This window comes from Sander vitreus, chromosome 2 (genome assembly GCF_031162955.1).
Source record: "Sander vitreus isolate 19-12246 chromosome 2, sanVit1, whole genome shotgun sequence".
NCBI lineage: Eukaryota > Metazoa > Chordata > Actinopteri > Perciformes > Percidae > Sander > Sander vitreus.
In genome coordinates, this window is record NC_135856.1 from 5,518,855 (window position 1) to 5,531,499 (window position 12,645).

General features: G+C 43.9%; 1 protein-coding gene across 1 annotated transcript in view; it reads left to right on the forward strand.

The window, feature by feature from the left end:
• Positions 1-4,365, forward strand: part of cacna1ab (calcium channel, voltage-dependent, P/Q type, alpha 1A subunit, b) — a 150,060-nt gene extending 145,695 nt beyond the window's left edge. The window contains exons 48-50 of the mRNA XM_078274386.1: positions 1,267-1,468; positions 2,523-2,761; positions 3,473-4,365. Coding sequence (XP_078130512.1) covers positions 1,267-1,468; positions 2,523-2,761; positions 3,473-4,195 — 1,164 coding nt within the window. The 3' untranslated portion in view covers positions 4,196-4,365. The remainder of the gene's footprint in view (positions 1-1,266; positions 1,469-2,522; positions 2,762-3,472) is intronic.
• Positions 4,366-12,645: the final 8,280 nt, after the last annotated feature.

Genomic DNA, 12,645 nt, shown 5'->3' on the forward strand with positions numbered 1-12,645 from the left:
ATTTTGACCAGACTCAAGGGTTATGGAATGTCAGTTTACCTTATCCACATGGCTGCCATATTTGATTTATGTCATGCTGTTGTACATGGTGTTGGGAAACCTATATGAGACGTACATGACCGAGACAAGCAGTCTTTGGACAAAATATATATTTAATTATGTCTAAATATTTGTTTTCTGATGAGCAGAATAGGAGAGGAAATAATTACAAATATCTTAATACATTCAAGTAGAAAGTGGAGAAAGATAATGTTGATCCATTAGTTAAAATTAAGCCAGATGTTTTCTACTAATCCGTTATTACAAGTGTCTGTAGTGTTGGTAATGTGCTTCATGCATGTGTCACTTTATGTGTTAAAACCAGTAAAAATTTGGTAAGATTTACACTGAGATTTTTGTTATTTTCTTTTTTGAAGGAAAAAAAACCCAAACAATTATTTTGAATATTACCAAAAAATGTGAGAAAAAAATAAGAGTAATGTCAGGGTCTTTGTCCAATCATCGCTTCTCTAACCAGCATCAAACACCTGATGTTCTTTGCTGGTCTGATGACTACTAATACAGTACTAACTTTGAAAAAGAGAGGGAAACAAGGCTTTCCAACCTGACTATGATCTATCTGAAATATGGCTGCCATATGCCGGTGCATGTGAGGCATGGTTTCTATGGCCCTCCTTCATGCTTGCTCTCTGTCTCTCTGCCCCTTTCTTCTCTTCCTGTCAGTTCCCTGTTTATCTCGTCTGTTTCATTCCTCCATGTTTTGGTGAAGAAGCATGGTATTACATGTGCTTGTCCGAGGCTTAGTAGTTAGGGATTTCAGGTGCTATGGGTCAAGCTATTAGAATGCAAACACTGTAAGTCAATATATGATTCAAGATGGGTCAAATAGTATTTGTTTCAGATCAGATGGGTACACCACCCTGCTCTTTGACCCAAGTCAGATATTGTCATTCTGTATCCACATATACACTCAGGAATGCACAATCTGACAGACATTCAACCACAGCGCTCTAGTAGTGTCGTGCACTCCTTAAAAGTCAGCAAAGTGAGTGTTGAGTGTCGTCCTTCTCAGAGCTGAGGATGGACTTCACCAGTCAGGATGCACTAAATCTCACTTCTTTTCTTTTTCTTCTCTTTCTCCTCCTTTTTTTTTTATCTCTTTTCTCCTCATCTTATCACATCCTCTCCTACCGTATGTTGTCCCTTTCTGTCTGTCCCCTCTCCCTTTCTGTATCTCCCTCTCCGCGCTCTCCCTCGTCCTCACAGACCATCACCGACACCAGTCCGATGCGCCGCTCCACCTCCAGCCTGGTCCACGGGCGTACGGGCCGGGGCGTGAGGCTGGACGACTACTCCCTGGAGAGGGTGGTGTCTGAGGAGGGGAGACACGGAGGAGGACGCAGACACAGGGACAGGAGTCACGGGGCCTCACAGCGCTCCCTGACCAGATACACTGACGCTGACACGGGTGAGTCACTCATAGTAGACATCTATATACTACCTTTAATGCCAACCTAACATCTGACAAACATCTGCACATCTAAAGGTTTACAGCTGTAAATGCCATCATGTGTCTCCAATGCTCAACTTACTTACTGTAGGAGTACTTGCTCTTTTGGCGTAGCTCTTGAACAGATATTTGGTTTGGCTGTAGGATAATGTCTGTCTGTCTGTTGAAGGTTCCACATCAAGCTCATTTTCAGGTTCATACGTGTATTTTGGGTTTCTACTAAAACATGTTTTCATGCTTTAATGTTAAAGCTGTTCTGTTGAGAAGTTATGGAGACACTGGAGTTTGACACAATTTGAGATTTCCTAAAATTGACAGTAAACACATACATAGACAACATAGACATCCAGTGATGATGTAACATTGTCGCAGTGTTGCTTTACAGTCAAGGGCAACTCAGTAGCAGTTGCTGAAACAATTAAGAGAAATCTGTGTATTTATTGAGCTAAGAGTGCAGAGTCGTTATCATATTCACTCAATTTGATGCGAGTCAAGCCTTGGCACAAAGAAGTCCTTGGAAAGAACATTGCCCACTTCATCACTAATTGCGAGTGCAAATTGCATGCTTCAGCTGTAAATAGAATGAAACAGGGCTGGCACAGTTAAACTCCAAATCGTCTCTATAATTGGAGAGCTCTCTAATCTGATGGTGAGGAATCTCATCTGCTTCCTGCACCCAGTAGAGATGATGCTGTTTTAAATTAGTTTTCTTCGCTGTACATTTGACTGCCATGTTTAGTGGATTTTTGCAATAAATTTTTTTTCTTTAAAATCCGGTACTTGTTATTAACTTGTTTTCATTTTCTTTCAAAACACTTTTGACTTGCTTTTCCCTCATGAAAAGAACAATCTATAATCCACTATAGTAATTTATGGGGGATGTTGTAATCTTAATTGTATTGGTGATGTTGTAATCCTAATGTGTATGTCCTCACCTCAGGTAGCTCAAATCTTGACAAAATAACAAGTGGTCTTGTTTTTGCCAATGTAAACTGAGACATCTCCTTGCTAGGTCTGGGCACAGACCTCAGCACGACCACGCAGTCGGGCGACCTTCCTCCCAAGGAGCGCGAGCGGGACCGCGGCCGGACCAAGGACCGTCGTCACCACCATCACCACCATCACCATCACAGCTCCATGGACAAGGAGCGCTACGGCCCTGACAGACACGATTACTCTCACAGGCACCCCCACAACCGCCACTGGTCCCGCTCACCAAGCGATGGGCCTGACGGACGTGGACACAGACAGGTGGGCTCCACAGACACCGAGATTAATGCCAAAATTAGGGACAACCTCCCAATACTGTCTTTCCTGTTCATTCTTCTTAATTTCCATATATGTAGATGACGTTATATAAAGCTTTTTACTCAACACAGGTTGGAAAAAAAGCCAAATAGCCTTGAGGATGTTCTGTACGATCATTGTGGATACTTCAGGGCTGACAGTGGTACTTAAACGTCCTACCTAGTTACATTATACTGTAGTCACAGTAGGGTAGGCTTTCTTAGGTATTAGTCTATGTTTGAATCCCAGTATACCTGTTGCTCGGAGCTGAGCACAGAGGTGAATCATTCATTATATTATGAAGTGATCCTTAACCCCTGTCTTTTGCATACTCCACGACAACTGTTAAAACAGTTCACAGAAAGTCATACACCAACTTATGTATATCAATCTCTCTTTTTTGTGTTATGCTTTTTTCTTTATCACTGTTTCTCTCTGTCCATTTTTCTTCAATGTGACGTGTTGCTTCTTGATTTCAATTTGTTGCCTCATCACTATGTTTTTGAATGATTTTCAATGGTGTCTATCTATCTATCTATCGATCTATCTATCTATCTATCTATCTATCTATCTATCTATCTATCTATCTATCTACCACCGCCACTCTATCTATTCTGGTCTCTGTTGTTGTTGTTGTGGTGCGTTTTGATTTTCCTTGTTTACATTTTGCTGTAGGGCAGTAGTTCGGTGAGCGGCAGCCCGGTCCCCTCCACCTCGGGGACCAGCACTCCGCGGAGAGGCCGTCGCCAGCTACCCCAGACCCCTGCTGTACCCCGACCACATGTCACCTACTCCCCCACTGTCCGCAAGCCCAGCTACGGCCCCCCAGGGCCGGGCCGTCTGCGCTCGCCCTCCCCCAGACACTTCTCCCCACCAGACCACGACAGAGGCTACCACCACCGACCCCCTTCACGCCAGGTTTCTCCCCACCACGGGGCCTCCCCGCCACGGCACGGTTCACCGCGCTCCCCTAGGCACCAGTCCCCGCGCTCGCCCCTCCACGGCTCACCCAGGTCCCCTCACCGAGGCCGCTGGAGCGGGCCTCCGCCTGGGGACAGCCTGGAGGGCGACGGACCCTTCTACGAGCGTGACTACGAGTACGAGCGGCACCATGAGCCCCCTGCCTACGAGCAAAGCCTCTCCCATGGCAACCCACACCCACATGGGGGAAATCCTCACCCACGCTCACCTAGGACTGCCCGCCACGGGCCCCCTCCACCCCCTCACCCGCATCCACGTAGGGTTCCCAATGGCTACCGCTCATCCTCACCTTCCCCACATCGGCGGGGGCCCCCTGGGGCACCCCCCCATCCACACCACCGCCCCCCCCATGCCCGAGGGCCCCGCAAGGGCCTGCATGAACCTTATAGTGAGACGGACGAGGATGACTGGTGCTAGCAACCACAGGAAGCGAGGGATAAGGGCAGGAGAGGAGAAGAATAGCAGCCTCCGGTGCTCTGGCCTTGGATATGTAGACTTTTTAATAAAGCAGAGTTGGTGAAAATGTTGAGGGGGGGTTGGACGCCCTCCAAACCCTCTACCTTTACCCCTCAGACTCTAAATGAGAGGAAATGGCGGAGGGGAGGGGGGTGGAGGTGCTGCAAATAGCCTTTTACAGATTTTGTGTGAGACTGAAATCAGTGACAGAGCAGCACACGGATAAAATGAAAAAGAGACAGCCAAGACAACTAGGGCAAGGCCCAGGCACAGTTTACCTCTGCCTCTCTCCGTCTCAGAACTACACTTCCCAGAATTCTGTGCTTGACCAGCAAGGCCGGGCTGCAGGAGAAAGAGCGAGGTGTGAGAACAAAAAAGCGAGGGAGGAGCATGTAAAATGGCCACGGATGATCGCAGTTTTCGAGGCCTAAAAGCACTTCTCCCAGTCATGTGATTGTTTTGGTTTTGTCAGATGTGTGCTATCTGTCGCTGGCCAGTCTGCTAATGTAAAAGCCTGAAAATTAGCTGGAACACAGAGCCCACTGCTTGGACTCTGCTCCTCAAACAGATGTGTTTAAAGAAAATTAATTAACAAAAAGCCAGGACCCCCTAACCCTTACATACCAAGCTATGCCTCCAGAAAATCAAACTTGAACAATGAAGAACAAAATGAAACTTTACATGACAAACAATGAAAAGAAAAAAAGGGAGAACAACCACTTTATCTTTAACCTTTTTCCTTTCCAAGGGACAGAACCAGGAAGCTCCGCCTATACTGCAAAAACCAGCCAATCACAGCGCTGGCTGATATTTGATGAGTTTTATCATCTCTGTTTACTGTTAAAGACTCACCTAATGCTGACGGAACTGGTGTGACATCACTTCCTGTCCGGTGGTGGTGGTAGTTGAGGGGGGGCGGGGCACGTGTGGGCTCACTTCCTGTTCAAGTGGGCTATGGGGGGGGGGGGGGGGGGGGGGGGGGGGGGGGTTCTCAGATAACTTGAGAAGGGAGTCGGACACTTCGTCAAGCCCCTTCCTTCTCGGTTACTCGACCCGGTGCAAGGCGAGGGATGACCTGACAGGAAATGACATCACGCGGTTGAATGGGGCGGAGGAGAGGAAAGGAGGGATGGGGAAAAAGACTAATTTCTTCAGTATTTCTTCTATCGATTACTTCTCCTTCTTGTTCTTCTTCGGACATTGGAGCTTGGTTCTTCTGTTGCATTCGCTCAGCCTCCTTTGATCTTTTTCGGAGTTTGATGGAAACCTGCATGATTGATTAAATACATACTAGAGAGGAAATCTAACTGGTGTGGGTGGGACCTGGGGGCTTTATAGGAAACTTTGCATTTAGGTTTACAAAAGAAGTTCTCTTCTATCAGACTCTCTCCCTCTCTGACATCTCAAATGGAATTTCTGTTTAGTTTTAACCCAAAACAGATTTTGACGGTCTGCTATTTAGTTTTTGCCATTCAAAAGCTACGTTTCCACAACCTGTTTGAAGACAGGAAACACCGCAGGATCACATTTTAGTTTCCTGTTTATAAAAACAAGAGGGAGAAAGAGTGGAGAGAAGCGGACTTCTACCACACTTGATTTATTATTGTTAATGATGATAGTCTTATGAATAATGATATCAATGTCAATGCAAAATGACAACGACAATGATGATGATACTGATGATTGAATGATTGATTGATCGATGGAACTGTTGCTGTAGATTTGTTGTCATGTTATTTGGAGTTTAAGTATGCTATGTCCATCTTGTTTGCATCTGTTATGTTTGAATCCCCCCGTTCAATGACGTTTACCGGGTTCCTGATGCCTTCCTGCAACGTTTCGGGGCAACAATGGCTTGGGAACATTCACTTTAGCAGCGTTGCGTGTTGTAACGCAACTCTTAAGATAAACCCTCACTTCAGAATGGATGTAGAGGTCAGGGGAGCTTCAGTACCTGACTTGCAATGATTTATTGGGTCAGAACTCTTGATAAGCCAACCCAAAGATCAAGAATTCATGTTCGGAGAGAGGGGTAGACCAAATAATTGAGAATGTGGATGAGTTTGTCTGCATTTTACACTGCAGAGTTTTACTGAAGTTAAGGTTCTACCGAGGTTGAATTCTTCCACTTTCAGCCTACAAATCTCAATCTTTTCCCCCTATCTGGCTCCGAAGTTTTGTAGTGCGATAGGTTACCGGCAGTGACAGCACAGTATTGTTGGTACAGTGTTGGTGTCAGTATTTAGTGGTGTTGTTCTCTTTTTTGCCACCAGGGGGCAGTTATAAGCGCACATTATCCGCCCTGCCTTCCCTCTCTACAGGACAGCCTCCGGGCCACATCCTGTTTTCTAGACCTGGAGTGAAACCTCCACTTCTACCTGTCTCTTATATTATATATATATAGATGAAGTCCAGTCCTAGTCAGGGAACACGGATGTAGCCTGAGAGACGCCATATCTGTCCGTTTGTTCGGCCCGTCCTTCTGTCTGCCCGTCTGTGCCAATGCTGACCCTCCCCCTCCAAACCCTTCTCTCAGGTCTGGATAACCAGAGAACAGTCACCAAAATCTACAATCCAATCAAATGAGGTTGTAGCAGAGTTGAAACCTCCTCTGCCAAAAGCCACTTCAGTATCCAATCAACCTCTCTTTCCTCATCTATTTTTTTCTGTCCATTTGCTTTGACGTCTGTTCTTTCAGCTTGCCAGAGAGCAACACAAAAAGCATTATAGGACAGAAACACTTAGTGTAGTATTTGCATCCTTATTGTTATGAGGGACAACAATTATTGAATATTCAATAACTCTAGGACAAGATGATAAAGTATAGATAAATATAGATGATAAACTACATATAAATCTAGATATAATATAGTAGATGTAGTTATAGAAAACAGACAGAGTATAGAGTCTCAGAGATTTATTTATTTTGCATACCGTTCATGCTCATGACACGGTTAACGATCTAGCTACTCTTGAAACCTTTTTCTGTTTTCTTCGCAGTCGCATAAGCCAGAAAACAAACCCCAGTCCACGTGTTTTGACTCTATGCAGACCTCATAAGCATCCTATCCCATCCATCCGTATTATTTCGGAGAAGAATCTGCAACGCTGTGGTACTGTAAAATAGATTATTGAAACAGGAGCACATGGATCTGAGAAATTGTGAAGATGGACCCCTTTCTTTCATGTACCTTTGTCGCTGTCCCTCTTCCACATGATCCCTTTTCCCTCCCCATCTTTCTCTCCTCTCCCGAAATGTGTTGCCTCCAGGCCTAGTAGTTGAGCATAGCGTAGTGAAGATGGGGATAGGGGGGTTTTGCTTTTGTTGTTGATTTGTTTGGCGGGAGTCAAAGGGCGCAAACCCGAAACCCCTCTGCCCACACCTCTCATCGAGTGAGGTTACGGCAGGTGGGGACGCTTCCCCAAAACCCCCTACAGAGCCACAGTGCCTTCTGTATCAGAGTCACATTCATCACTCCCCATTCTCCTCGCCCTTAGCCGCTCCCGTCCGCCTCCCCTGCCCATTACCCTCTGTAGTAGTTGAGATCAACCACACTACGCCTTAAAATTTGAGTCCCACCGGCTCCCATGCTAGCATAGAAACAGGGAGAGCGGTGATTTTGAGACTGGGCCACGGTGAGCAAATAGCCAAGACGCTAGACTTGACGTAGGGAAATCAATATCACATCCGGTATGGGCTTGGTCACTTAAAAATCACATTCAAACATACACAGATTTTTGTAGTTGCCAGAAATTAAAATTGATTCACACAGTTTGAATCAAAACCTCATGGTTTTGACTTTCAAAGACTCAAATTGTCATTGTAGATGTACCGGATGCTGATAGCAAGCTAGCTCTCTTGGCTTCACCTCGCTGTTAGGCGTGGCATTTTGTGTCCATCCCAGGAATGTCGAGGGTCCAGTTTCAGGCGGTGTAGTGAGAGGTTTACAGAGGTGCAAAGCGGTTTGCTTACTTCTCAGGTCCCTCTAGAGTTAGGTAGCTAGATAGTTAGACAACATAGTGAAGAGTCAGCTACAAAACAACCAGGCCTCAGATTGAGTTATTGTATGGTTTTACCTGGCATGGCTTCAGATGTTGTAATGTAGACCCCCCCGCCCCCCTTCCTCTCCTTCACTAACCTACATTACACATTCTGACCCCTCACGTCCCCATCAGCAGCCTGCCGACGCACCAACACCCACATGCCGCCAAGCGTGTTGACAGACAGGCAGGAAAAAAAACACCTCCATTTTGGCTCCATGACACCACCCGCTTGTCCAGAATTGTAACAGCAGATCCAAAATGGCCGACACACAACACTGCCCTTGTGTGAAAGCATGTTGTGTGTGCTTTTCCAAGAACAAATCCCATTCTTTGGGGAAAAAAAAGGGAACATCTGATCTTTTTTTCTTTGTTTGTTTTTGTTGTCTGGTTTTTTTTGAACGGGGTTTGGGGGGATTGCAAGGTTTTTGCTAAGTCATTGCTTCTCCATACATTTGCTATCAGTGTCTTCACCCCAGTCACCCATCGGTCTTAAACTCCGACTAATAATATTTTTTTTTTCTTCTTCGTTATGGGACGAAGGAAAAACTAACAAAACGCACCAAACCATCCACTCAGCCGGCTGTGAAATTGTGTCAGTGGGTCAGTCGTGAGGCAACGCGTCGACAAAAACACGAATAAGGGCTCTCTTTAAAAAAAAAAAAAAAAACTACACAGTGGGTTTTAATGTACAGTAGTGCTGCCAAAAGTTGTGCTTATGTAGCTGAAGCCACGCTGTGGTCTCCCCTTTGTACAGCACTAGATGTGTGCATGCGTGTGTGTGTGTGTAGGGGGTCAAGAGCGAGGCGGGGAGGGAGGGGCGGGAGGGTCAAAAGGCAGTGACAGAGATTTTATTGATGTAGGGGTCCTGTTGGGAGTTGAGGGAGGAGTTTTGGGGAGTGTGTGGGGGGAGGGGGGGCAGCAGAGGTTGTAGTGATGTTAACACAATTTCACAATGGCACTGGACCACTTTTCGGGCACATCCTCATGCTCAGAAACTATTTTGTCACCGTCATCCCACCCACGCCTTGTCCCACTCTGATGGGGGCGGGGCTACTGCTGCGACAGGGAGACATTCACTATGTGTTGGTGTCTGTGAGAGTGTGTACGTGTGTGTGCAGTTGTTTTTAGTGGTGTGTGAGTGTGTGTAGGGGTGAAACTGATTATTTCCATTATTGATTAATCTGCCAATTTATTTTAAAAAATAATCTATGAATATATATATATATATATATATATATATTTTTGGTTTTTTTGTTGTTTTTGGACCATGGGTGTATATTAGTTGCTGAGGTAAACCCTGCACATTTGCATATTTGGTTTCAAAATTGGCAGTAAAATAAGATTAAGGTTAAGGGACGATAAAATAGAATTACATTTTTCCTGAAGGAAATTCTTGCACCCAAAATGGTCAATATACATACCATTTTTTGTAATGTCAACATGAAATTAAATTTAAGTAAAACTAGAAAAAAAACAAATTAAATAAGGATGCTTAAATGAAAGTGCAGGTTATGGTTACTACAAAGTTACAAGCAATGAAAACACTGCACAGAAAGGTATATGTCACTATATTACTATGAACCTGCTTGCACATTAGTGTTCATTAATGTGCATCACCACCCTCTGCATATAAACAGATAAATAACAATAAACATCACAAGTCTTAAATCAAATGACAAATAATTTAAAAATCCAAAGATATTTAATGATCTCAAACAGAGAAAAGTAGTGAATCCTCTTGGAACCAGAGAATGGTTTTTTTTTGTTTTTTTTCGGTAATGACTTAAACAATTATCAACTAGTGCTATTGTTTTGTTTTCTGTGGGCTGATTAATCAATAAATCGACTAATCGTTTTAGCACTGTTTGTGGGTCTAAGAGGAAGATATGTGAGTGAGTGGAATTGCATGCATTTGTCAGTTTGTTATTGTGTGTGTGTATGTGTGTGTGTGTGTGTGCGTGTGCGTGCGTGCACATGTCCTGACAACATCAGCTACAGTAGGTCACCCTCAGTGCCTTACACTGTACAGGACACGATGATTTCTCCTTCTGAGACAACCACAGCGCACATGTGAGATTTTAATGTCCTCGTCGCCACCTTCATCCCCCTCCCTTCCGTCCTTCCCTACCTCACCCACTCCTCACCTTCCTCTGGGATCAGTCCAGCCTGCATCGGCGAGGGTGAAGGGGTGAAAGGGGGTCAGTAGATAATCGTGTCATTTCTCTCACCCATTCTCTCCCACACCGTCTGTTGTATATTTTGGGCTCAGTAATTCTTGTGTATATAATCCATAAACTTTCTGAAAAACTCACTGTGTTCATCTGACGTTCTCCCTGTGTGTTATTCTTCTTTCTTCTCAGCATCTTCACATTGACTTCATCCCTCCCTTTCTCCTCATTCCTCATGTAATACCATTCATAAACACAAGGTGGTGGTATTGAGCTTTCACCATTATCACTCATTGTGAAAGGTGTACTGTATGTCTGTGCATGCAGTGCAGGCTGAATGAGTTCTTGCTTGCGTGTGTGGGTGTGCTTTGTCTGTGAATGTTTGTCTGCAGTCTGTGTGCGTCTTTGTGTACGTCTTCAGTTCTGTAGGGAGTCCAGCAGGTATTAGAGGTGAATTTTTTGATGATTTCGGCACATTAATTAATAATTTGTTCTCTCACATTTGTTCTATAGGTAGAGTGTGTACAAACTATGCGTTATTGCATAAAATACATACTGTAAAATGCAGTATGATTAAAGCTGCACTAGTCAACAACAAGGGAAAAAAAACTGTGCTTATTGCTAAAATGTTAGCTTAACAGTTAGCTACTGACGCAGAGCAACATTAGCATTGATTTGGAGTTGTGTTTGTGTCCACCTAAAGAATTAAAGTCCATTATTCACGCTCCTTTAAGCGCTGTTTCAGTCTACACCAACTCTTAAGAGTATATATGCTTCTTAGATGTTTACCAGCTAGTTGCTAACTTTCTCTGCCGCTTGGTGCTGAGCACAGAGTGAACAATGACTAAAACAACTTTCGATGTAGCATCGAAAATGTTTGAGAGAGCATCAACGGCGCTAAATGTGATAACTTACTGATACTTTGATAGAATCAGTTCAGTAATTTGTGTGCACCCGTATACTGAAACACAGCGGCTAGCCTGATGCTAACACTCCTTGCTAATACTATTTATTTCAAGGAAGGAATTATTTATTTTTGTGCAAGCTATCAAAACTTGTATCCCTAATACTTGCCGGGCTCAGTTCCTTTCTGTGCGGATTTACAGTAAATTGATTCCCCAGACATGGGTGAAGTGTCTCCTGTTGTCGCCATAGCAACCCCCGAGGTCCCTCTCTTTGTTTCCATCTATCGCTCTCCGCTCCATTTTTCATCACCATCAGCCCAGTGGAGACGAGTTGCTTCCAGAAGATCTGTCCTCACCTCTTGACGTCAGCTTCTCGGACGTCCAGGTGCCATAAGATCAGGAAATCAGCAGGGTCTTCTTCTTTTTTTTTTAACCCTTTGTAGCACAGATTTGAATATTCTCCGACCATCAAAACATTCAATTTATTGTTATGTTTTTGTGATTAGTCAGAGAAGATGGGAGGTGGCACATCTACAGAGCTTTACAACAAAAGTGGACACATTATATCGTTTTCACTTTTGTACTTGATTGGTTTAGGTTTGCACAGGCCAAAAATGAACCATTAACTCCTTTATTGGACAAAGTTTTAGTAACCTATCATTTGATAGAAGCATTGATTCCAATCCCGGAAACATTATCCAAAGATTAGAGACATTCCTATCTCTTCTTTTCTGGTATTCATATAAGTTTCCACCATGTTTTCAGGTTAAAAAAAAAACAAAGCTAAATGAGTAAAAGCGTCAAAGCAAACTGCTCCTTACATAATTGTTTGGAACATAAGATGCAACAAAACCCTTCCATAAATGTTTATGAAATGAATGTTGAGCCGGCCACAAGCTATCGGTAAAAACTAGCTACAAAGGGTTATGATTTTGTCGTCGGTGCAGAGATGCATTGGGAAAACTCTCTGAAGCAACTACCAGTCATCCATCTCATCACCATGCAAACCATCGGACACTCGACCCAGTAGAGACCGAACCAGTGCCACAGTAGAAAACCATACAGGATTCACTCAGCAAGTTGGGGGGGGTTGGGGGGGGGGGAGAAGAAAAAATAAACATACATGGCAATTTAAGATAAAAGAGAAGTATTTAATTACAGATTTGCATGTGCAATGTGCATGCCACTATGTGGGGTAACAAGTCAACTTCAGGAATAAAAAAAAATAAATATAAAGAAAAAAGTATATATATATATGTAAAAATATATATAGATAGATGTTTTTAAGAGCAAT